Genomic DNA, 26,968 nt, shown 5'->3' with positions numbered 1-26,968 from the left:
AGCTGTGACTAAGTTGCCACGGTTACCGCGGCTAAATATTTGCATCACCTAAGAGGGTCAGGTGGTGCATGTGGCATGATTCAGAAATCCACAGCAATATGGCATTATAGATTTGATTAAATTTTACACTCCATAAATTCTTACATTTCTTTTTCTTCGCTCATTGCATTTGAACGCAGAAGGAGTCGCTGGACCGCGCGGGCCAAAACGCTCGGCCCGAAAAAAAATTACATGCTCGCAAAGGTTCAGCGAGAACATTTATTTCCGAATTACCGTTTTAACGTCAAAAAAAACCCAAAGCGGCTTAAGTGCCTGGTTCGCTCGGCACGACCTCAGACCCACCTCGGTGACTCAGGCTCCCCTTGGCTCCGGGGGCCGACTCACACCTAATGGTCCGCAGTGATGAAAGACAGAGCAGACACATCAGGAAGAGAGGAGTGAAAGAAAACAAAAGATTTTTTTTCAAAGAGGCCGGGCCTCTTGTTGGGGATGATGTAGACGGTTTTCCCCTCTCCGACACAAAGCCCTGTACAGTATATCATGAATTCCATGTGTTTGACTCAGACCAGCCTCCCCCTCCCCCCACCGCCACCACCTCCCCGGTGCTCCCCCTTCATCCATTGGACGCTCCCAACACTGTGCCATTTGTTTCTACTGGGGGTGGGACGGGGGTGATGTCAGTCACTAATCAGCACAAGGAAGGGTGTGTGTCTCTGTCTGTATCTGTGTGTGTGTGTGTGTGTGTGTGGTATTGCAATATTTCATCCGGATCAAGGCCTTACAACAAGTCGGCTCTTCCTCTGCTGCAGCCACCTGAAGCAATAATTGTTCTTTGTCTCACTACTGTGGCAAAGCGTGAGCACAGACCAACAAGCTTTAACAAGGTTTACAAATGCTGCAGGAATGAAATATACATTATTTAAAAAAGTATATTTAAAAAAAAAGGGAGAGACACGCACATAAATCCATCAGCCCGATTCCTTTATGCGAATGGACATTGAGTCCATATTAGTGGTTAAGTGAGGAAAAGCCCTCCTCCTCCTCCTCCTCGGTCAAAATTAATAATTAGTCTTCCATTTTTTTTTTTAAAGTAAGGGTGGGAGGAAATGTTATACTCAATAAACCAAAAAAATGGGCAATACCAACATTTGGTTTGGGCCAACATCTGTTTGTAGTGGGACTTTCCCAGTTTATTTTTACTTTGCTTTGAATGCTGTCTGGAGTTCTGCTTTTTATACAACACTCTGATCAAGCAGACGTTCCTTGAGAAGAGCAACGTGTTGGCATAGTGTATGAAACTATTCAATTAAACCTGGGGTGTGCAGAGGTGCAATCACGTACTGAAAATTGATTCTCGATTAATCGCAATTAATTGCGATTAATCGAGAATCGGAATTGAGTTTACCTAGCGATTCCCAACCCTACCGCTTAACCCCCGTTGGTCTCTTTTGGTTTGTTACAATTCAAAGGGATTTCATTCGACTTGAGAAATTTCCTGAGCCGCGTCCGCTAGCTGTCGCAAAAGCGAGTCAAAAACGTCCCGTACGAGCATTCGCTGCACCTGTAGCACAGCGGCGGGCGCCGCCATCAGTGCGACTTTCCACTTGGGAGCCAGCGAGCGACGGAGACACACGCCCCTCCACGTATCCCCTAATTTGAGGACGACTGGAAATTGCGTCACTCTGGTCTGATCTCCCGCAAGCTGAGCTCAGCATGCCCATGTATGGCTCTGCCACAAACGCTCCCATTGTCAGTCAGCGGGCTTCCCGCCACTCGCAAGATCTGACATTGGATTCCTAGACACATTCCTCACCTTCTGTATCACTGCGCAGCCTCTAATTAGACTTTCCCCTCCCCCACCTCCACTGGCTCCTTCCCTCCGTCTTCTTCACCGATGCTTCAGACAAACACCTTCATTCATCTGCAGCGACGTCGAATCCGCCGAAGCAACGGCAGTGAACGCTGAATAATTATATATTTTGCGCGTGCGCTGCGCTTTAATCACACAGCAACAACTGTTTTGTTGTGCTGCCGTGTCCAGGCGTAACAAAGACGCAGCAGCACTATCATTGAAACCCACCTTCACATAGACACACATTAATTTTGTTCCCTTTTGCCACCTGCAGGACGAGAAACCCTTTCCGGCTACAGTGAGTGCCACTTAAAGGATTTACTGTTGTGCCCAGCTGTTATATAATCCCTTGGAAAATAATGGGAGTAGGTCCTTGTAACTTTAATGTGTCTATCCATGACAATTCCAGATTTGGGTGTATGACACCTGCAGCATTCTCCCAAGGTCTTGGAGCAGGGGAATAGAGTTTATTGTACCATTAAATTCTCTTCATCGTCACGTTTCTTTAGCTCAACAAGGAACCACAGGATGACAGCACACAAACATTTGGTGTCGACTATCCCAAATGAACTCTGGAATCACAGAATTCAGCGGTGTTTCTCAATGCCGCTGGTTTGTGGAACAGCAAGTGTTCCACTTCGTGGAGTTGGAGCAAGTTAGCTATCACCAACTCAACACGTTTCTCTACAATGCTAACTGTTGGGTCGTTGAAAATAAATTCTAAGGCTGCGTTCAGACTGCAGGTGAATCGAATTCAAATCAGATTCCTTCTCAAATCCGATTTTTAGGGTTGACTGTCCACACTGTTTTTAGCAAGTGTCCAAATGGGATGTGGCTCTGTTCAGACTGGGCCACATTATTGAGCGATCTGCCAGGTTTCTGTAGCAACCGAGCGGAGGCGTCATCCAGCGCATGTAGTGTGAAGTCATATGTGTAATTGCGACAGCGGCACTTGTTGCCCTACATGCCCTGGAGCTTGGCTTGAATGGAGCTATCTCCCCACAGACTGATGAGGCAATGAGTTTCCTCCTCTGTCCAGGGACTGCTGTTTTCTACTTCTTCTGTCTGCTCCATTACGTTACAGCTCCGCACCTGGAATGGCGCTCTCTGACATGGCGCATTGGGTCTTGCGTAGAGTGACGTCACAGACAGTCAAAACCCATCCGTGTGTTTGGAGGTGTTCACACTGAGATGCATCTGTCCAAATTGGATTTGAACCTACCTCCTAAAAGGTGGTTTCAATCCGTCTTGCAAAAAGCAGATTTCATGTCAATTGTGACTGTTCAGACTACAAAAGAGCAATCCGGTTTCAATCTGGATGGGCTGAAAATCGGATTTTGACTGGCAGCCTGAACTCGGCTTAATAGCAGCATATGTGACGTAAGTTCCCTTTGATAAATGGAGATTAAAAAAGGATACATAAAAAAGCTTTATTGGCAACAAAATTGGACCTAAAAAAGGCTGTACTTTCAGAAACCAGGTCTTTATGGGCAATTCAGATATTTTTTATGTGTGAAATCTGATGTTCACTGTGCTCGTTCATAGACGTCCATCAGTTTTGAGTGTGGACTGAACACAACCCTGAAGTAACCCACGTGCACAAAAGTGGTCCAGACGTGACGTGACCACAAAGGGACAATTAAGGTTTTGCCATTCATCCATTGCAAAGCGGAATCATCCCGAATTTAAAATCAAAGTCACGCCAAACATATCGAGTAGCAAGGAGCTCTTGATGCACTTTGTCCCACATTGTTGTGAGAGCCAAAAAAAAAAAAAAAAAAAAAAACGTCAAACGGACGGACAGATGGAGGTGTCCTGTTTTCCCAGAATGCCATGTGGATGGATGCGGTTTCAGGGGCAACAGTGGTGGGATATGTTCAATTCACAAATGACAAGAGGAACATTGAACTCACGTGACCACACGTCTGTAACACTGCCTGGTCTTTGCTTATCCCAGAACGCAGAATTGTTTCATTTGAATGATGTCAAGGTGGAATAAATGCAACCTGGCCGTTCAGATCATGGACATACACATCAGTGTGGTTCAGGAAACAGTCACATCACTGCTTGAACGGACAGTTTTCAATTGTGAACTCAATTAGGACGAGAAGACGAATCACTGTTAAAACGTACATAATTTATTAAATATCTTGATTTGGCGGGAGAAATACAAAACAATACGGAGGTGAGGTACAGCTTTGTGGGTCGTTTTCTTTTTCAGTTTTGCTGAGTGTAACACTGGGGAAGCAGTAACAGATTTACGACAAACGCTTCCAAACAAACAAAAAAAAAAATACAAGTCTTTGCATTGCACATTCAGCATTCACAAGCACAACATCGTAGCGCTATATATAGATCATTTTTGAGATAGGCAGGAATGTAAAATATATCAGGAAAGACAAGAAGGTGGGAAAAAAGGGAGGACTTTTTTTTTCACAATTCAGTGGGGGGGGGGGGGGGGGGGGCGGACTGTATACAAGTACTCTCCTTTTCTCTTCGAGCAAAGCCCTCCGCTCCCAATACATTCCTTTGAGTAAACAGAAGATATATGCTCACGCTCCATTGTCAGGCTTACACCTAACAGGTCTTCCACAGACGACTTCATCAGTAGGCAATATTAGATAGGCCATGAAGGGAAAACAAATTCACTAATTTCCACTTCATAAACCCATTTGTGAATGATTCAAACTACACCGTACTGGATGTGGCCGAAAAATACTGTAAATGATACATGCATTTACACTTGTTAAGTACTGGGGAAATGGGGGGGGGGGATACCAAGAAAAAAAAAAAATGACAGATTGTGAGACACTACATTCCATTAACTCATGTACATATTGGTGTTAATACAGTTTTCAGCACTTTGTTACCTAGCGCAACAGCCGGGAGGCTTTTGCTGTCGGTCCTCGACAAGAGGTACAGTATATACTCCTACTGCTATAGCTTTTAATAGTGGATTTTGTGATATATGCATTTTTTTTTTTTTTTTTATCATGTAAACAAATAAAACACAGGGTGCACGTATTGTACAGTACGCACTGAATGGCAGTCTAGGGAGAAAGCGCTGACAGCCTCCGCAGGCCTAATGGCTATACTGCTCAAGCAAGTCTGACGATTCGGTGGAGCTCCACGAGTGCGCGCCAAATACACTGGGAAGAATAATGCCAAGCTTCCCAAAGCCGATGAAGGTAAAGCCATGCAGGCGAACACCGCCACTGCTGACAATTAGCTCATCATGTCGATGATAATAATAGTAGGTGATGCAAGGCTTTTTGTATCATAAAAGAAGTCTCAATGTGGCCGCGGAGACTTTGCAGCACAATCTATTTATTCAATGTGCTTAAAAGGAAACACAGTGTTCAACATCACAACGCGTCGAGACTATTGAGGAACGTGAGGGGAGGACAACTGTCAGGGGAGGGAGGTGGCAGGGTAGGAAATGCCTGCGGGCTTTAAAGGGTCAGATCAAAGACCAAAAAAAAAAAAAAAAAAAAAAGTGCTTCTCAGTCAAAAGCAGGTACGCTGCACTTGGATGTACACAACATGGACACAAGGGCTGGTGAGTGGCAAGCAGGTGCGTGAGTGTATTTCGGACAAGTTTGCCCGTGAGTGAGCAAAAACTGCGGTGTTTAGACTCTTTGATTCCACGGCGACGGAACCTGGCGCGTGGGTGACATGATGCGTGTGTGGTGTCCAGGGTTGAGCAACGGCCACCACGGGCCACTTCTGCGGCTTCAGAGGAGCCGACTTGAAACACGTCAAGTCCTCAAGGTTTTTTTTTTTTTTTTTTAATTGCTGCCAAGATCCACTGGGTGTGTCACCGGATCTTCCCCTTGAAACTGGACGTGGATTACTTTGCGAAAAAAAGTTGACCGGCTGGCCTACATTCTCATACAGCCTGGAGGGGGTGGAGGGGGCGGGGGGGGGAAGGATCTACATTTGGCAACATCGAGCCACGCATGGCTTCTTTCGACAGCTTTAAGCAGCATTTCATGTTTACTTAGACTTAAATTACGTTCACAAAATAGATGCTTTTTTTTCATTTTTAAATAAAAACTGTTTAAGTATCATTCATTCTGGGCATTTTACTAAGTTTGACAAAAAATACATATATACGTATATATATACGTATATATATATATGTGTATATATATATATGTGTATATATATATATATATATACATTGAGGCTATCCAAGAAATGGTACATAATTTAGACAACAGAGGGTTTTAAATACTGGTGAGGCATCTTTAGCAAGAGTTATTTAATCTTTTTTTTTTTGACTGGCAAATGAAATAGGCCATGTAATAGAGTATTACAATTACAGTACAACTATAATACTGTTAAGTGCAACAGCCTAATATGCAATAACATACTGTTTAAATGTTGAGAAATTGTGAATGGTTGAATGACAACGGAACACAAGTGAGGAATACCTGTTGGGATGTGGGTGTATCCTGGAGTGGCACTGATATGCTTGCGGTTTGCGTCTTGTCATGTGTGAACACATTGGCTCCTCTAACTTGTGGAAACACTGCAACAGAGGTGAGCTGTGGGCGTCGATGACATCACCCTCCCAGGCCAGCAGCCATGGGAATTCCCTAACAAAACACATTCTCTTTCTCTCTCTCTCTCTCTAGCTCTGCATCCACGCCAAGGGAAAGATAGGATGGGTGGGTTCCTTCTGCACGCTCTCAACACAATGGCAGCGAGGCTGTCACGCGGTGAGGGCGGGAAGGGAACTGAACCATCCGATACGCAGCGCGCCACCAGCGGCGGAAACGCGGGCTAACTAACTGAAAGGTGCAGGGGGACAGAAGGAAAACATGACGGCGTGCAAATGAAAGACACAGGTCGCCCACATTGACAGAATTAGCTGCTTTGCATGGCGCCCTCTGGTGGCTGTGGAGTTTTGCAGAACTCTGAACCACAAGGCAGGCGAGGAGCGGGACGATGGCTAACAGGCTCTAGGTGTGCTCCAGCAGCCACTGGAAGAGGGGGGTCCCGTGCAGCTCCCTGCCAGCCTGGCTGTGCGACTGGCTCTCCTCGCAGTAGCGGATCAACATGTGCAGCAGCTCTCCCACCTTCCACTTCCTGTCCCGGAGCTTCTGCACCACAGCAGGGAGCTGCAAGCACACGCACATGTCAGTTGCGATGCTGATGCATCCTGTGAAAGGTGAGACTCACGAGCTTGACGATGCGGTTCCAAATGAAGGACGCAGGTCGCTGAGGAAATTAAATGTCATGGCAAAGTAGAGTTCGGGAGAAACTATTGACTTGAACAGGAAGCCAGCGAGGGTCACTCCAAAACAATTGGGATCCATTACTGTTAGACACTCAAACTCACAGTGATAATAACAATGGATTGGATTTATATAGCGCTTTTCAAGGCACCCAAAGCACTGAATTGGGATGCAAACTATCGATTCATTCATTCGTCGTTAGTTGATTGACCTTATCGGTCAATTAACGATGAATTGATAAGCGGCAATCTTTCCTGAGAACCTAAATTTCACAATGAAAAATGTGTAAGGAACACATTATTTAACCCTAAAATAATGTTGAGGGTCCAATGTGACCCATTTTTACATTGGAGAACAGCAAAGACACCCTAAAGATTTATCCTCTGACTTTAAGTTGACTTCTAATGGGTTGAATTTCAACTCTAGTAGTTTAAAAGTAACTTGTTCTAGGTATATTACGATCATCACAGTATCGACAGGTGGATTGCTCTTTCCCGCCACTACACTATTTATAATATTAACTACCCGTGTAAAAAAAAAAAGTCCAATAAATTGCGACTAATTTAATCGATTAAATTCTTAATCGACAATCGACTCATTGTTAACGTGACTACATTGAATACATTATTCATTCACGCCGCATTCACACTTGTGGTGGTGAGTTTCACACTTGTGGTGGTGAGTTACATGCGTAGCCACAGCTGCCCTGGGGCAGACTGACAGAAGCGTGGCAGCCAGTCTGCGCCAAACGGCCCCTCCAACCACCGCAACATTCAACAACATTCACTCACATTCGTACGAGGCAATGTGTCTCCTGAGCTACGGTCGCCCCAAAGTGCGACGGCTGTTCTAATCTATTTGCATCCTCTTATTTTGTGCGTTCTGTCAGAAACACCCATAGCTATATACCAGGGATGTTAACAATTAATCGATTATCGATTAATTGTCAATTAAGAATTTAATTGATTAAAATAAATTTGTCACAATTAATTGAACATTTTTTACACACATAATTAATATGATTATAACAGTATAGTGGCAGGAAAGAGCAATAACAGTAGATACTGAGATGGTCATAATATACCTAGAACAAGTTACTTTTAAACTACTTAAAAAAAAGAAAAAGAAAATTGACATGTGACCCATTAGAAGTCAACATAAAGTCAAAGGTGTGTTAAAATTAGGGTGTTTTTACTGTTCTCCAATGTAAAAATGGGTCACATTGGACCCTCAACATTATTTAAGGGTTAAATAATGTGTTCCTCACACATTTGTCATTGTGAAATTTAGGTTCTCAGGAAAAATTGCTGCTTATCAATTCATCGTTAATTGACCGATAAGGTCAATCAACTAACGATTAATGAATGAATCGATCATTTGGATCCCTACACATTAAATTGTGTGTGTGTGACGGTTCCCTTAGCAATTCAGCTAATTTTTCCGCGCGCACACCTTTAGTAAATCAGGGCCAAAGCGTGTGAGACCCACTGAACTACATATTATGTAACCTGTGTGACCTAATCCGAGCATTAGCTGGTGGTTTGGTCTAACATTGCGCCACTGAACGAGCCTGCTAATCTCTCAAAACCAGCGTCAACAGCCGGAGGAGAATGGTTTCTTTCAGCGAAGCGTCGTCACCCTGGTCGAGACAAGTCATCGGGCATCATGAGGAGAAAAACACCACAGTGGGAACCTACTAGAAAACCAGGAATAGTGGCGGAAACGGCCCGAGGAAAATCACCTGCTGGAGTTCTCTGTCCGGGCTCAGCTGGATGTGGGGGACGTCGGCCATGGAAGCCGCCGCCCACTGCAGCAGGCTCCTGAGCTGCGGGTCCAGGGTCATGTGATGTGGGCGTCCCAGGTCTCTGACGTCGGAGTTGAGCAGGACCAGGGCAGTCTTGGGAGTCCTGTCGGCACGCAGGGTTCCTGTTGCACGCAGACAAAAAGAAATCAGAATTCTGCCATATCCTCCTCAATTTTAGACAGAAGCTTCAAAGCATTTTTTTTTTTTTTTTTTTTTATTTGGAAAGACCAAACGGGAATCTGCAAATTGGTTTCAGACGCTGAAGACAAAAAGAACAGAACGGTGGCGGTGGAAAGGTCTTCCAGGGTTCGTCCCGGTGCCCCGTTCTCAGGGTTGGGCGACGGAAATCGCCCCCGAAGCCGAGTGGGAGTTTGACTGACAAATTAAGACACACTGGGTGACTGGGAAGGCGTGGGGCGAATGAATGGGCTTTACTGTGGCCGAGCACGGGGGCGGCGGGACCCTGGCAGAGGCAAACAACAACCGTTGTCGATGTGACGAGCTGGAGGAGAGCGGGACCTCACACTGCGCCAGGGGCTGCTCTTCTCCCCACACAGCTGCACTCTGATAATGGGAAATTTCAATTTGGAGCAAAACCACACTTCTCTGCCCTCCTACCTGGAGTTCCTTCTATCAGTCCGCAAAGGTTCTTTTTCGGGAGTGGCTCAGTGTCGTAGCGTATAGGATTTCTGCCGCCCCCTCGTTGTCGTCACACTATTTAGAATGTGGTCGTCCTGCCGCGCTCACAACTTCTCAAGTTTACGCTAACGCAGGGTTTCTCAACTGGTGGGTTGCGACCCGAAAGTGGGTCGCGGAGCTGTTTTGATTGGGTCACGGCTCCGTGGGCAGTCCCTCGATAGATTTATAGAGCAAATGTTGGGAATTTACTCAGTCATTTCAAAAATGTATTTATTTGACACGAAGTGGGCTTGCGTTTTTATTTTTGGGCAATAAATTTGAGTGCTGAGGAATAAATTTGGGTCGCGGCTTCAAAACAAGGGGAACAAATTGTGGTTCCTGAAACTCCACCAGTTGAGAACCGCTGCTCTAAAGTAATGCCCCATTCCTGTCCATATCACCGTGAAAAAAGGCAACACATTTTGACAAGGCAAAGTGAATCTTCATAAACACGCTGCCTTTATTTAAAACTCAAGCCCAAATCTGTACTGTTGCCAAGTAAAGAAGACGTGTTCTTACCACTGGATTCCTCTTTGGCCTCAGCCTCCTTATCTTCTGGATTGTCGCTGTTGGATGAGAGCGAAAAGTCACACACGATATTGAAACGGCGGAACAGCTGCTGCACTCTTGGCCGGACAAGTGATCATGCTTTTAGTGTGCAAGACCAAGAAGTGAAACAGAAAATCAGCAAATGTAAATGCATGCATTAAAACATCAAAAAGTGCCGACATGCAAAAACTACTGGGGGGGGACGGGGACGGACGAATGTTCTTTCAAAATGTTACGTAATACATATTGGTATCTTCATTCATTCATTATTATCCTTGTGTTGGTATTTGTGTACTTTTTAAAATCAAACCCCACATGCAGTTTTTCCAGAAAACCTGCTACCTATTGGTTGCTACTATTTTTTCAAGGAGCCACGTGTCAGCATTGGCATGGAATGAATGCATTGCAACTTATTTTGTACTCATGTCTTGTGATGTGACAATTCTTGTATAAATAGCAGTGAACAAAGACATCTGGGCAAATTGCTTTGCAAATTTGTCTGAATTCAAAATTTGGAATTTGGAATGTATCAAAATTTAGAGTTTTGCTTCCCTCCTGCACACAAAAAGAATTTCAAAAACCTTAATTTCTATAATAGCAAAAAGAAATCTTGAATTTATATACTATATTTAATACATTACATTATTCTTATTATTCTATTCGTCTTTTAAATTAAAAATATTTGGATAAAATGTGACTTGTATATGATTTTGCTCCTGATTTCTGTGTGTGTGACAGTTAACCCCAGTTTATAACCACAGGTTGAAACCTCTTCACAAGCTTAAATATTTAGCAGATTTGTTTGCGTTGTAGATGGGTAGCGGTTTTAATTAATGCACGGCCGGTATGAACAAATTTGTGTGAAAAGAGATCAAACTTTGACTCCAAGAAAACTTCTTTTGGTGATTGTGCGCTAATTACCAACGGCTGCCTTCTTTATGATTGCAGATTACTGTTTGGAGCCGTGACATCCAAAAACTTACAAACAACATACAATGTTTGTTTTTTCCTACCCCAACATTTCACCAAAATAAAAGATTTCACAAACTACACCTACATGGTCTGATAAAAAAGTAACCTTGAGTTTTCTTCACAGGTGCGGAATGATCAGGGCTGTGATTAATGCCGTGTGTAGTTTGGACTTGAGACGGGCAGCAGCATGGATGGATGTAAAAACACATTCGGCTTGACAAAACAAAGGTGTGTGATTATCATCAGTGTGGATTACGCCTGTCAAAAGTGTAGCAGACGTCTTGAAAACGTTAGCAAGGCAACCTGGCGATTCACCGACACGTTTGAATGTGGTCCAAGAGATGAAGGGGGCTGTCTCAGCAAATCCTCTCAGGAATATAGAACATAGTGTCAGTAGCTATGTTTACATGCGCACATGTCTCCAATCCGATCTAAACCTTGGTTGATCGGACACTAAATAAAATGATCCGATCGTGACGTGCGTATACATGCACCATGCGTTTAATCAAAATGAATCATTTGGGCCTGCGTGGAGTTGTCTAATTTTCCGGAAATAGTAGCAGAAGAAGAAGATATGGGGTGTGCAGGTTAGAAATTGGAAAGTGACACGCGAGACAGGATCCGAATAGGCGTGTACATAGAATGTCGTTCCGAACGGACCGGACCGGATCAGAATCTTCCGATTGGCGTGTTTACGTGAAGCATTTTTAATGTGATTGGGCCTTTATTCCGATCATTTGTGTCCAAGTAAACGCAGCTAATGATGGCTCAAGGAAATCCATGACAGCAGCCATTGTCTCTGGGAAATCATCTGAAACTGTGACACTCCTTCTCACAGTTAGCAACACAAATAGGGCAAAATTGCCCCAAAAATAAATTAACATGACAGAAAAATCTACAAAGCATTGAAATGACATGCAAACACCGAGTGAAGGTGCTTAATTGTGCTCATGCAAAGAAGACAGAGGAGTCCGAGTATGAGACAAAGGACAAACTCAGTGTTTCAGCAAATCTGCTGTCGCTAAATTTGAATGAGAGAGGCTATTTTTTTTCCAACAAAGGACCACTGATGAGTTCACAAATTACTTTGTTCATTTTTAGAAGAATATTATCTTTGTCCCATTCTTAGCGACCCCTCGGGTTCTACGGGGATGTGTCCAAAGCATTCCACTACAACAGTTGCCGACAAACCTGTCAGAGGGAGAGAAGGACATGCGCTCCTCACAAGCCTCCCCCTCCAGTCCCAGACTGCTCCAGCTACTGCTGTTTCCATTGCTGCTGGAGAGAGAAGGTGAGTAAGGCAGCATGGCGTCACTTCGCCCCTCTCGGACCAACCTTCGGAGGCGGCTTTTTTTTTTTTACACCCCCTTTTCTAGCCAGAGAGTAGCCGTCTCTCACACCTCGGCAGGCTGCAGGTGCAAAGTTTTGAATGCAGAAACAACAATGCAGAGGAAACGCGGCAGGGGTAGGGACGAGCCAAAGTACAGGAAGAGCCGAGAGGTGCTTTACCACAGCTGTCGCCGGGTTCCTTGTGCATTCAACACAGACGCTGACGCCATCACAAACTGCACTCCGCAGCGTTGAAACAAACGCGGGTTTGGCAAAACGCCGCTTTGGTTGGTTTCCGTGTTCATCGCGAAGGCAGGATATTGGCGGCCAAGAGCTGCTGCTGTGTAAAAAGTGCTATTTGACTTGGACTAATAATAACATGAAACCTCCTTCAACTGAAGCAAACCTTTTTTTTTTTTTTGTTCAATTCTGTGACGCTTCTCTGTAATAATAACGAAAAAAAAAAAAAATGTTCCAGCTGACCAAAAGTTCTGACATTTGAAAAACCCCTTTGAATACCAAACACAAATATGCACTTCCCCCCCCCCAATTGATCGTCAGCAATCCTAACAGAGACCTTTTTTTTTTTTGTTTGTTTTGTTTTGTTTTGTTTTAGAAAAGCCTCAACTGTCGCATCATTACATTCATTTCTCCACTTCATCATTAATCTTGTGGCTTCCACAAGCTAGCAACAAAAGCAACAGCAACACACACACAAACACACACACAGAGTAATTAGTCAGCGATTAAGCTGCTGGCTGAAAGCTGCAGCGCTCGCAGTGAGACGCGAACCCCTCCTTTGAACATGACCTCATCCGTAGCTTTTGTTCTCCCCTGTGCTCAGCGTTAAGAATACATGCTGAGAGCATTTTATGCAGGGAATTATTAGGTCATGCTTTGTTTTGTTTTGGTGGACCAGCAGGAATTGCTGCAGAAACTTTTGGATGAGACTTGGAACACACACACAGTGCACTTCATCATGTAGGGACTCATCCCAAATCCAGAACTTTCAGACACACCTTTAGAAAATATTCTGATAGATTCTTGCAAAAGTAATACTTGAAAGTGTGCTCTCATCATAACTGCTGTTGTTAATGGTCAATGTATATCATGTCATTGCTGAGGCCACTATCGGTGACTAAGCTGCATTTTCAAAAAGAACTTGAGTAGTTTTTGTTGTTTTATTTTCATTGACTTTAGATAAATAAAACTGAAATAAAACAACAACAAGACCTCAGGCAGTGGATTTCAGCGTTGTAGGCAGGTCTGCCACTGACAGTGGCTCCCCTGGAAACACAACATGGCAACAGAGTTCCCTATTACCAAGCACAAGCATTGTGAGGAAGAATAATGTACTGGCCCTGTTCCCAATAGCAGTGTAAGAAGTCAATGAGTTTGCATGGCGGTATTTTGTTAAATCAGATAAATGTGAAGTGGGCAATAAAGTTTTAGGGCGGGGGAAAGGACTGGCACGAAAAAAAAAAATCGACCCTGGCATCCATTGAATGGTGTGAAGCGCATGAGCCGTAATTCTCATGAAATCTTGTCTCGCGGGACGTAATTCCAATCCAAATGTAAAAAAAAGAATCTGTCTCCTCCTCCGTCCAAACACAACGCGCCATTTTCACTTTAAATGAACTGGTCACGTGACCCCATACGTCACATGCGGTGACGCGTAAATGCGGGAAAAAAAGCGTTACTATGACACTTTCGGGATATACCTCTATGTCGTTACGTCTGAGAAACCACCTCATGAGAACGTAAAAGCCTTTCAGTGATATGAGAGGTTTTTTGAAGTTTAGGTGTTTCCATTACCAGTGTTTTTATTGCGATATTTAGGTTTTTCGCAATTCTCGGGGTAATGGAAACGCAGCTAATGTCATTAAGGATCCCACAAAAAGCTTTTAGAAAGGGTGTGATCCATTGGTACAGAGAGGATGAGGGGATTTGTTACTGTATGATATTAGCCAAACCATTAGACTAGCCAAGACTCTTGCCAAGTCAGTTGTTTACCAAGACAAAAACATCAGTGACATTTTTTTTTTACGTGACAGAAACCTTCTGACTGTGACACATTAACAACCTCACCAATGGTTTCATAAGCAGGAGCTATTGTTTATAACTCAAGGCAAGGTGCTTCTTCTTTATGGTCTGATGCTTGGTGGTCACTTTCACTTTCAAACTGCACATCTCTTTATCCATACATTTGAACTGAAAAGAATGCACTGAAGTAGATTCTAAAATCTGTCTCTTGGAGATTTGCAAGATGACTGAGTGAGATCTTGCTGTAGAGACCAAGCTTCTGAGCACAGTGAAAAAGCTGTTTGGCTTCTGGATAACAGCTATAATGTCTTGCAGGTTGAGAGACCCAGTGTGTGCGAATTAGTGCCATCGAATCGCCAGAAAGCTTGTTGCAAACAGTGCCAATATCAATCCCTGTATTGTTTTGTTTTTTCATTGTGGCATTGCAAAACATTGGCGTCCATAAGCTATTTTGCATATTGAGGGTTGTTTTTGCAATTTTAGCGGGCCAGGAATTCCTTTGAAAACTAATAGACGGAAGGATGGATGGCTGGATAGATAGATGGAGAGAATATAGTTGCATACCTGTCACTGAGGTGAAGGAAACTGCTGTTGTCATCAGGGTGCTCATCCTCAAAACTGAGATTAGACCAGCTGCCCAGACTGTCGTCTCCCACACTCAACTGTGACACAGAAGACTCTGTGGCTTCCCGACCTGACAGACTTAAGCACAGACAGACACAGACCATAAACTTCTCTGACAAAACGTAGCTTATAAGTTACAGAAATACATTTTGCAGAGGTGTGCAAGCATTGCTTTATCCATAGCGGATATATGAAAGAACAGTAGTTGGTTGAAGGGCGTACCTGGTATTTGCACCGGGGCAGATGTTGGACAGGGCAGAAGTCATGATTTCAGCCGTGAGGCTCTCAGCATAGCTGGTTCCATCATGTCCGATGCCACTGTCTGCATTAAGGCTAGTATTGCTCAACTCACGTTTGGCTGTCTCCATTGCGGTTGTTACCACCTCCTCTGCAAACACAGCCCTGTGGTCGAGGTCAATGTGGATCATGGGGACTTCCACACTAGAGTGCCGCTCGGGCCTCGCTTGGCATTCTGGAACCCTTCTCTCCCTCTGTGACGTAAACTGTTGGTAATGCCGACTGGCTTTTGTGTAGCACGAGCACTCCTGTATCTGACAGTATCGGCAGGCCTTCTCCCTCAGGACCTGACTAACTGATGGTCCCTCAAATAATCTCTGGGCATGAGAGTGTCGATCCAAGTTTTGGGTCCACAGGTTCTCATGAGAAGAATGTCCAAATGAAGACAGGCTTATCTTCAGGGTGTCATCAACAATTTTACTAGCGTAATGCTCGATTAACTGCATCACCTTATTTTTGTATTCTCCATCATGAAGGCTTCCTGTACTATGATAATGGTTACTTTCTCCCTTCTTGGACAAAAGAGGGCATGAGATAGAGTTGCTCATAAGAGTATCTGCCATTTCATCGTGTTTAGGTTTCCTATAAAGGCAAGAGTCAGTCAGAGACTTTGGTAGCCGTACAGAAGAAAGACAAAGCTTACGGGTGACATCACAGGTGATGTTGTATGCTAAGGATTCTGCAAAGTTTACCAGCTCTGTGCACTCTCTGTGCCTCTGCTCCTCAGAGTGTCGACAACACTGTGAATCAAGTGACTTCCCTCTATTTTTTGCCACTGATGACTCACAGGTTTTCCATTCATCTGGCAATGACTTGGAGGAGTGAAGATGTCTGCTAGAAGACCTTTGCCTGATCTTGCGATTTGCATGAGCCAGGCCTACTTTGATAGAGCGGTAGGCCAAACGGCTGGCGTACTGGTCTAGGACCAACTCCCGACTGCCTCCCTCTTTTTTCAGCACCCTGATGAGGTAACCAGCATATTCGTCTGTCACACTCTCACAACTTGGATACTCTGAGGAAAGCCCAGAGCTGGCTCTGGAGCTTGAAGTTGATGCGGGAGAGCGAAGCACAGAGGCTATGATGTCACTGGACGATTGCTCGGCCACTTTCCCTACCTTCCAGTCTCTGTTCTGTATTCCAGTGGATTCAGACTGATGCTGACAGAGATGATGCAGGCATTCAGGGCATGATTTATCAAAGCTTCTTCTTCTAAGGGCTCTGTGATATGGACATTGCTGTGCAGAGCCCACCATCCTCTTTACATCACTGATTACCTCCCCAGCTACTTCTCCTGCATATATCCACAAGCTGTTCAAGGTTTGCTCCGAGAACTGGGCCACACTGTCCCTCCTAGTGCAGTCCTTGTTCAACTCTCCTTCCTCTTCCATTCCCAAGGTGTCCATCTCAGTTGCCATGGAAACAATGTGACAGGCCAACCGCTCAGCATAGTGAAGAGCTTCCTTGTTGGAAACTCTGCGAGAGGATGTCTGGCTTGAATCATGACGACCATGCCTTGTCTCTGCACATCGGGTGCCGGCAGCATTTTCTTCTCCCAATTCTCGCACTTCATCCTCATTGTCATCTGCTTCCTCAGACAGAGACCTCATCAATTTCAGCATAAACTCATCCTTGTCGGCTTCAACTGTGTCTTTTAGGTCAAGGCCAGGTTCAGGCTGGTAGTGGGGAGTGGATGGGGGGGTTGCAGGGGAAAATTCCTTTGCCAACTTGCTTTTTAGCTTTTTAGAGAATTGCTTTATCTGCTTTTCTTTGGATACTTCACTGGGCTTCTGAGGTGTAGATGGAGGAGTGCCAGGAGTGCAAGATGATTTTGGGGCAGAACTTGAACCTGAGTCATCACCAGAAGCAAATACCCTCTTCTGTCCTCCCATTTCAAAACATGGCACACTCAGAGTGTCCTTGATCATAGGATGAGTTTCGGCTGCAACCCGGGAGATTACCTCACAGCTGTCTTTCCCATGGCTTTGGGAAACTGTCTGAAAGGTACTGCTATCTGTTGCCTGTTTTGATGGAGACTGTGGAGGCTCATGACCAACAGTCTCCTGTTTAGAAAGAGAGTCCCTTCGAGTTACGATTGTCTTAGTTAAGAAATCGGCACATTCACCAAAACTCTTTTTCACTTTAGAAGAAGTTATAAGTTCACAAGCCTCCGTTACTATCATATCCACCATGTTACCAGAGAAATTCTGGAAAGAGGGCTTTCCATGAAAGGTTTCTTCTTCGGGTAAGGGGGTTTGCGTTCCGTGACTATAAAGGCGTGGCTGTGTGGCTGTAGTGGCGTCAAGAGACGGTGTGGTTAATCCTCTCGGAGTGACATGTGGGTTATCTGAAACACTTGGCTGATGTTGGCACGTCTCCTCTGACTCCTGGTGATGAGACAGAGCATGGCCTGCTTGGGGAACAGGAATGCAGCTGGCCATGCCAGATACAGTGAACAGGGCGTTCTTTACTGTGCATGTAGTATTGTCTACCAAGGTTCCTGGGCCTACTGCAGCAGAGCTGGCGCTCACAACCTGCTGGTTAGCAAAGGTACTGCATGTGTTAGTGGTCTCCGCACTCACATAGCATATGTTGTCCATAGACACACTTATAGCTGCCTGGCTAGTAAAGGCAACATTCGCTTGAGACAGCTCTATAAAGGCTTCCTGGATTACTGACTCTGAGAGATCGGAGGCATAGGAAGAAACCACCTCTTTCTTCTCCTCCTCTTGCCTATGGGAGAAGGTCCAGTTACTAGGGGTGAGAGGGCTTGAGGGGTGGGAGAACTGACATACCTCCATAATGCCTTCAAAAACCAGCTCTTCAGCCAGATCTGCAGCAAAACGGGTCACTGTGCCGTGGAAAATCTGTTTTTTTACTGTAAGGAAGTCTTTCAGTGCCCCAGACACAGCTTCGCCAACTAGAAAGCCAGCTAACCCATTGATTGCTCGTTGCTTCAGCACATAGGCATGACGCATGCCGATTTCATGAAAGGCCATTTGGAACACAGAGGATGTGAGCCGAGCAGCGAGATGGCATAAAGTAGTGGTGCAGGAGGACACACCCTTTTGGAGGTCACGCAAAGCACTCCCCAAGCTCATTTCCACCAGGTCAGTGGCAAATCTCTGAATACCATCTTTTAAAGACTGTGATTTCTTCTGCAGCTTGGCCACTGTTACAGTCTCTTGCATGTCTGTGAGCTTCATGAAGTAACCGGAAGGGTTCTCAAATTCCTTATGACAAACACAACTGAGATTCTTGTTTTCACTGATATCTACAGCCGACTGGTAGCCACACACAGATCCAAGAATTTCTTTGGATAAACTGCTGGCAAAATCAGAGTACGTTTTATACAGAGAGCAGAGATCTTGAGGTTTACGCAGCTCTGAGCTATCCGATTTGTCTTCATCCGTCTTCCAGAAGAATTCTAAAGTTCCACTGGAGTCCACGAGAGGGCTGAATGCCGAGGACCTTACCGGGCTGAAGAGTGGCCCAACATTCTCCTCCGAGGGAGTTTTCACTGGCCGAGGGGCGTCAGCCACCTCAGAGTGAAGCGAGAAGGGAGAGTCTGGTTTTAAAGGAGTGGGTTTTTTGACGTTGGCTGGGAGAGTAGGTTGGTCAAAACGGTGAGGATTCATGCACTTCGTAGCGGAACTTCTGGAAATATACTTCAATGTTGACCCACTGGTACTGGGCGCAGCTGCCTTTTTGTGTGCGATCTGACCGGTGGTGACATCAGCAGGCAGAGTAAGAGTACAGCTTTCTGAACTTAGCTCTGCCAGATCATCAAACTGGTCAAAACTATCAAAGAATTCACTGACTTCAGAGTCTGAGTCTTCCACTCGCTCTCTAGGACCTCCTGGCACCTGCGGAATGTCCAGTTTGGCCAGCAGGCTTTTCTGGTAGCCAACTTCATCCAAGAAAATGATTGGACTTGGACTAGAGCAGTCTGATTCATCTGACTCACTGAAATGAGTCACAGGTGAGGGAACACGAGCTCCAGGACTACAGTATGTCCACTGGGATTCGAGGTTAGATGACCTCTGAACTGTCACAGATGAGTCATGGCTGGATCTATGCCTAACTGAATGCTTCTTTGAAGACGAGCTTAGAATAGTGTGGGAACATGACAACTCCTCTCTTCTCTTGTGGGCTGGCACAGTCTGTGATGCCACATCACGTTTTTTAAACTGGCGATAGGAAGATAAGGCTGAGGAGCAGAAGAGAGGGAAGATGGGTGTTACATACAGTACTTCTTGAAATACCACGTCCATTAATACAAACATATGCATTCACACATGCAAATTTTCATTTTTTTTCTCTTTTTTTTGGAGATTACACGTACAGGGGTTGTCTCCTGTGTCGTCCTCCTCTAGATGTTCGAGGGCAGTTACAAAGTCATCCTCAATGGATGAGACAGACTGGTTGGTATCATCCTCCTCTGTCTGACCTTGGTCAGTTACTCCCCTTTGAAGGTCCTGAAGCTCCAAGGTATAACGGATGCCTGCCATGTAGCACCCCAGCAGGCTTACCAAGGCCCCTACACTTGCCTGAGTGTAGTTGTTAGCGCTGGGAATAAGCCGCAGCACGCATACGGTCTTCAGGCAACACTGGAGGTGGTATAATCAACAATCAGAGATTTAGAATAAAAGGTGGAGGTGAAGGGGCTATAACTCTAAACCACAACTACGAGACCATAGTGAACATATTAGAACATAGGAATTCCAACAAGTGGCCACTACAGAAATCATCATACACATACTTTATCCTTTCACCGCTTGGTATTTCACTGAATATGCTAACAGTAAACACTTTTAATATTTAATGTAAAAATCCTGTTTTCTACCTGTGGCCCAGCATCTTTATAATCTGCCAGCCTCCGGAAGTCTCTGAGCAGCAGGACCTCATCGTTTTTGAGGCTTTGAAAGTGGAGCGACCTGAGAAGCTCACACAATCCAACTGGCAGAGATGACAAAGTCTTGGAAAGAAGAAAAAACACATTCTGAGTCAAATAGTAAAGAACACAGACTTTCTACCCCTAATTGCAAATATAGGACTTACCGTATTTTCCGCACTATAGAGCGCCCTAGATTATAATGCGCACAGTCAATAAATGGTCTATTTTCTAACTTGTGTAATATATAAGGCGCACCAAATTATAAGGCGCATTAAGCGAAACAAAAGAATCAGAGATAAGTCCGTCAGACTTTATTAACTGCGTTCACAGTAACTCTAAAACGTGTTTGTAACAAATAAAAAACAGAATGATACCGCTAGAAATATGTTACCAACGGCAGGTGTAATCCACTGGAGGTTCTCTACCACGGTTCGGAAGGTGTTCGATTACGTTCCATCATCGCTTGATAATTGTGCATTGTCCCCTGGCTCTTCCGAATAGCGAATGGCCGCGGAACGATTCTACAGCACCGCCGGACTCCTGAACACCGTCTCACTTCATCTACGCGATCTTCATCTTCATCTTAGTGTATAAGAGGCTTATGTATTACTGCCGCGATAGCCGTAATGCTGCGAGCGGTGCGGCTTTGAAATTTACCTAAGTCGTACTACGGTAAAACATTTTGACAGAGCGCCGTGTACCTCTCAAAATCGCTTCGACGTCAGCAAGCACAACCAGAATCAATCCATATATAAGGCGCTCCGGATTATAAGGCGCACTGTCGTTTTTTTTTTTAAAAAACATTAAGACTTTTAAGTGCGCCTTATAGTGCGGAAAATATACGGTATTATCAATTTCATTTCCTAACAGGATACAACATTCATTGTTGTTGATTGAAAAAGTAATAAAGTTTACCTGTGACGAAGCATCTTCCCCTTCACATAGGCCTGGCAAACACACATAATGAATCTGATAGAGAAAAGATGATGTTTAGTACCTGTAACTACATTGGTTTGAAACGAGCTGAGATTTGTTTGAACTTCCATGACAAACCTCGGTGAGTCGTGTTGCATTTCTAGTTGGCAGGTCCAAGCCAATGCTGCAGAGCTCCTTTTTATTTCTGAAGAGGCTCTTCACTGATAGTGGCCCACACTGTGTGCCACAATCCCGTATGGTCTGTAAATGCAAATACTGCTTAACATATACATATATGCAATACTACCGAAGCACGACAAGTAAAGAAATCTGTATGTTGGCAAAGGTGTCAAAACACGAATGTGTATTTGTTTTGAGTTGACATTAAATAAAAAATAATACTGTTGCAAGGCTGTTTTAGCCCTATTAAATGGTGCAGCATTTTTCAGGAACATGGAATGGAAACAGAGTGAGCAGCAGAAGTGATGGTATAGCTTCTGCATATGAAACATTTACCAAATCTTTATTGTCAGTGCCAAACTGCTTCTTTTGCTGTTGCAATGATGAGGTTTTGGTACTCTTAGAAGCTGATATCTAGGCACTAGGATTGTGAGCATAGGCCCCATTATAGCGGTGACTAGGTATCTCTTCTAAGCTAGTTCCATACTGTACCGCTACATTTGCCCGAAGGATATACTACATTGTCCATATTAAACCATTACATAAAGAAAGCAAAGGCTTCTTTTCTTTGGATTCGTTGGTCACAATATTAAGAAAAACAAGGCTCCGACTCAGAAAAATTGTAATCTAATAATTTAAATAATCAATTTGTCTCTAAATGAATTTACTTTATTGTCAAACATTAAGGCTGAGATGTTAAACTAGCACTATTCTACTGTAGTCTTACTTCTAATCTATTATATGTGGTCTTTGTTTTAAGCTTAGATCTACTGGTGTTCTAAGTTGCAATATGAAAAAAAATGCTTGGCACAAAGTATTTGTGTCATTGAAGAGATCACTACTAGTATATTTTTATTGATCTATATCAGTTTTATGTATACAGCATGCCAAAAGACAGACCTCTTTGCGGACTGAGGCCCTGGACCTTAGTGGGACTCCTCTGATCCGGGCACAGGCGTCCATATCAAGGGCAGGCCTGTTTGACAGGACGATCGCCTGGTAACAAGGAGGTGTTGAAAAGCACAAGGTCAATGCTTTGTAAGAGAAAAGACTTGAAAGTGTTGCCACTTAGCGGTGTAATACGCAGTGAGATGGTTTCGCTTTTGTCCCATTAAAAATTTCCAGCAACGAGCACATAACAGATACGCTGTTGTCTCACCTCTCGGCACAGCTGATATCATATGACACAGCAATGACTGGATTACTACTCTGGGAGTCATCACACTGTGGTTCTACTGTTTCTTGCCAACATGCCAAGACAGATAGCATGGTGCAAATGGTTTACATGAAACAAAGGGCTAAGCCACTGCACCTGTGGCGTTGCAACAATTACACGGGCCGCCCGCAACCAACCGACTCGAGGTTCTAAGACAAAACCTCTGACCGAAACGTTCCCAGAGATTTCACAGCAGAGCCGCCAGACTGACGTTTTCCTCCACAAACGCGTGAAAATAACACAAATCAGGCAAGAAAAAACAGCTCCCCGACTTCTCCTGCTGGTCAGGAAACATCTCAGAGGGCTATGCTTCTTTGATATTCCTATGAACGGTGAGATCCGCACCGAAAAATTCAACAGCGAAAGCAAGCAGGGGTATGTGGATCAAGCAAGGGGAAAGCACACTCGGTAAGCTGCATGGGAGAGTGGGGAAGGGAGGCAAAATATTTACAGTGCACAAGAAGGAAAAGTTTCCCAGGATTTCAAACTTTATCCCTTTGAGGTACGGTCCAAAGCAGCTCGCCGAGTCTCGACCTGGCAGGTGGTCCAATTCATAAACTCATTCTCTACATCCTGAGAACCGGTAGGGTGGAGGACACGCCACTGGCTTCCTCCTCTGAGCCAGGACCTCCTAACCTGTCATGGTTGCTTTGTTGGGGCTATAAAAAAAAAGAAACCAACAGAGCTGCCTGACCTCAACTCCACTGTTGGTTTCAAGGCACTGATTTACCAGGCACAGTGTTGCATTTTTCTTTCATCAGCTGAATTGTGAATCAGTTTACTTGTTGAGGGTGGTGTTTTTAAGTGCAAGTAACAACACAATTAGACAATTAACAAAAACATGCCACACTTGAAAGTTATGATGATGATGATGATGATGATGATAAGATGCTTGCTCAAGCTAGTGATTTTACTAGGGGTGCGCGTCCTGTGCACCTAGTGCAAGTGAAATACGTAACTTTTATCAACCAAAATCATACATTACGTTAACCACTGTACCACCGCTATGTTTGTCTGAAAATAAAGTTTGTTTTTTGTATTAAACTTCTACATAGAGAAAACAAGTCAATGCTTTTGCCCTCTTTGCTTTCAGTGGTGTGGATGCGTCCAAGGCGTATCCCTGCCCTCTACTGTTCAAACTAATGCTCCAGGGGCCGCACCATTTCATAGGCATCCGCAAATGTGTAAGATTGCTGAAACCACTGAGTAGTGATGTGAATTTTCGATTTTATGTTTTTGTTTTTTGTTTTTTAAAGTTGGTTCCTATGGCTTGGCTCACTATAAAGAACCAGCTCTTTCTGCAGTAGCTCCTCAGACTTTTTGTGGCTAAGATTTGTTCATTGCCAAAATTAATGTAAAGTTCTGAGAAATTTTGAAATTGTATGAAACTAAATTTCAAAAGAAATATATTGCATGAAAAAGAAATACTCATAAATGTTCAAGAGTGAATGGGTTAGTGAAGGTTAACGTTAATAAAACATAAAACATATATTTATCCATTTCAAGTGGAAAATAAAAACCAATCTCTCAGAAGACCTCAGTAGAAAGAGAGATAGAGAGAGATGGATATGGCTCTGGGTCCCAGCAGTATTAGATGAGCATGAGCTGGACACATTACTACTACTGAGGGACTTTTTAAAAAAAAAGTTTACAGAGGTTAACAGAGTGCAACCAGACCCTTGAAATCCTAGAAATATGCATTTTCATTTTTTCATCACTTAAACTATACAAATAGAAGATGTGCATTATGATGTACAAACAATAACTCGTGAGTGACTTATTAAACTGCTTCTTTGGCACTGCAACAACATTTGTATTTTAATGTCAGACAGGGGACCTGTTCTATTTTAGATTTATTTTATGATCAGAGCTGTCAGCATTAACGCAATAATCGCAATGATATTGTCCCGTCCATTCACTCGTACTGGGGTCCCCAAGCCGTAGCACCCTGCTACCATTAGCTGTGTTTATCTTGTGTAATTCATACTGCGGTGATGGTTAAGGCAACCACCTACACACTAAACAACCAGGTGCAGCCAACATCCCTCGGACTGGCGAGGCACCACTGTGCTAAAGCAACATTTCAGAAAGTGGGCGTCGCCGCAGGCCTGTGGGTGACAGCACACCGAAGAAACTAGTTAAAGCTGTAGCTTTAACTAGTTTAACTAGGGGAGGGGGGAAAAAAGCAATAGCTAAATGGGTGGTAACTGAATGTTTTGACCTGCTGTACACCTTATATATATATATAGGTATATAAGAGCTGTATAAAACTGAGAAAGGACCCAAATTGGAACTCTACAAAGCATATGTAATAAGGGGGTCTAGATGCACTGTTTGGAAAGACATATTAATAGTACATAAAAAAGGAAATCCTCTCTTTGTGTTCATTTGGTTCCTAATTAAAACACTGCGGTAACAATTGCTTTGTATTAATATGGACATAAACACTGTCTTGAAATGGAAAATAACATAAAAATCTAAATTAACTGCAGTTAGACACAATTAAGGGTTAGAGATTAATCATGATTATTAAAAACACTCATTGGACAGCCCTCAATCTTAATCATTCTTTTACTTCCTTATCTTAATTCTTTTACTCTCGATGCACTTTTTGCACAGAATTTCCTTCATGATAAATAAAGTAATCTATCTATCTATTATTCATTTTGTTCCCCTTTGCTTTATCCCTATGATCTATTTGTTTTCAATGTGCAATAAGACCTACTCAAAATGCATCTGCGCAAAATGGGTGTGTCATTAAAGGTAACTACTACTTTAGTGTAATTTTATAAATGATTTTGTTGCTATTTGACTTCTATGTATGTTCTAAGAGAAATGCACAGCAACATGTTTTGTGTCATTATGAAATACTATCGATTTGAACTTGACACTCACATTATTGGGTTTTAGTGTTTTTTTTGGTTAAGGGGTTTTTTTTTTGCAAATGAATGGACTTGGTAAAATTTCTCAAAACACACACACACACACACACACACACACACACACACACACACACACACACACACACTACACTTTCAACCCACATTAATAGAACGTTAATTAGAACCACATAAGATGTTGAACACTGCAGAGCATTTAAGAAAAATAAAAAAAAGTACTGAATTATTCAGGGCCTCCACTGAAAAGACTACGTCTCATGACTCACAATGTTGAAAACCAATCAGACCATCAGCCATTTTAGTATCGAAACCAGCACTGATTTGCTGTGGCCAAATCGCAATTCTGTACGACGACGCAGTTTGACGTCAGTGTTAAGCAAACACAATGCGGACAAAAAGCAAGTTCCCAACGACGATTGTACCATTGCCCCAGTCTGGGATAAACAATAATCATAATTTCGAGGTAATAAGCGGCTGTTCACCAGGCACTGCGTGTGTGTGTGTAGAACTAGAGCAGCTAGCTAGTATGATGGTGCTGGTACCGCTGCTGCTTCTGCAGCAGCAGGCCAAATGATGATACATTAGCTCAGGATGCTGATGTTGATGTACCAACCAGCACCTCTAGAGTCCCCAACAAAACAGCCAAAGGTGCTCAATAGCTCAACATGCAACCCGACATTTGAACGCATCGGCTCGTACAAAAGCGACTGGAGCGACAAAGCAAGAATCACCTATGGCTAAATGTACAAATAAAGCTCACGTTGATGACAGGCTGTCAATCACCGAGGCTAGCAGAACCGCCAGGCCGCAGTCCAGTCCAGTGAGATGCTACGATGTGCCGATAGGAACGAGCTAGGCGAACGATGCGTGCTGCATTGGCCAAACGTCTGACCGTTTGGACGCCGTTGGAACACAATGTGCGTTAACATTAAGTTTCTGTTCCTGTTTTTGCGTTAAACTAGTCATTTTACCTCAGCGTTCAGTGTTGGACTCCAGCGGCGTAGACAGTAGCCTGCCTCTGCATTTAATGTGCACCTCCCAGCGATTCGTCCGTTTTGAATCACATGCGATAACACCAAGTGAATCGAACGTCTCGCCCGATCCAAATTCTTGGCCGCTAATGCTGTTTATTACCCGCGTCAGCTAAATTTGAACCAAAACCTAACAAATTAATTAAGATTTGACCTTCATCTCCAAACACTAAAACATAAATATTATGTCCGAACAGAAACGACACGGTCACTTAAACTCGTTCCATTGTGGACAACCCCATGACACCCCGTCATTAGGTTATTTATTAGTAGTAGTTGTAGTAGTAGTAATTTAAAAACTTAATATAAGGCTACGCACCGTGGTTAATGCGACGTAAATTTAATCGAGTCTCGAGTCTTTCTCGAACTTCCCCGTCTCTCAGCTGTGTCTGTTGTGGAAAAAGTGTTCAAGCCATTATGAATCACACGCCGAAACATCGA

General features: G+C 43.8%; 1 protein-coding gene across 5 annotated transcripts; it reads right to left on the bottom strand.

Annotated features, from left to right (window-relative positions):
* Positions 1-3,968: 3,968 nt before the first annotated feature.
* akap11 (A kinase (PRKA) anchor protein 11) lies at positions 3,969-26,947 on the bottom strand. Of its 5 annotated transcripts, none has more exons than XM_076030770.1 (12): positions 26,847-26,947; positions 22,281-22,376; positions 21,339-21,461; positions 21,201-21,254; positions 20,235-20,366; positions 19,734-19,998; positions 15,317-19,598; positions 15,035-15,172; positions 12,290-12,376; positions 10,097-10,143; positions 8,837-9,021; positions 3,969-6,978 (listed from the first exon to the last, which is right to left on the bottom strand). In XM_076030770.1, the coding sequence occupies exons 2-12, from the start codon at positions 22,341-22,343 to the stop codon at positions 6,820-6,822; spliced, it is 5,535 nt and encodes a 1,844-aa protein (XP_075886885.1). In that variant the 5' UTR covers positions 22,344-22,376; positions 26,847-26,947; the 3' UTR covers positions 3,969-6,819. The 5 variants fall into 5 exon arrangements, with proteins under 5 accessions (XP_075886885.1, XP_075886882.1, XP_075886887.1 ...); XM_076030767.1 differs by lacking the exon at positions 26,847-26,947 and adding an exon at positions 26,468-26,812; XM_076030772.1 differs by lacking the exon at positions 26,847-26,947 and adding an exon at positions 26,468-26,812 and having other exon boundaries at positions 12,290-12,373.
* Positions 26,948-26,968: the final 21 nt, after the last annotated feature.

Source organism: Nelusetta ayraudi, unplaced genomic scaffold (assembly GCF_046127955.1).
Source record: "Nelusetta ayraudi isolate G7.1 ecotype Tasmania unplaced genomic scaffold, CSIRO-AGI_Nayr_v1 ptg000031l, whole genome shotgun sequence".
Lineage (NCBI taxonomy): Eukaryota > Metazoa > Chordata > Actinopteri > Tetraodontiformes > Monacanthidae > Nelusetta > Nelusetta ayraudi.
Note: the sequence above shows the minus strand (reverse complement) of the source record. Positions and strands in the feature narration are given on the sequence as shown.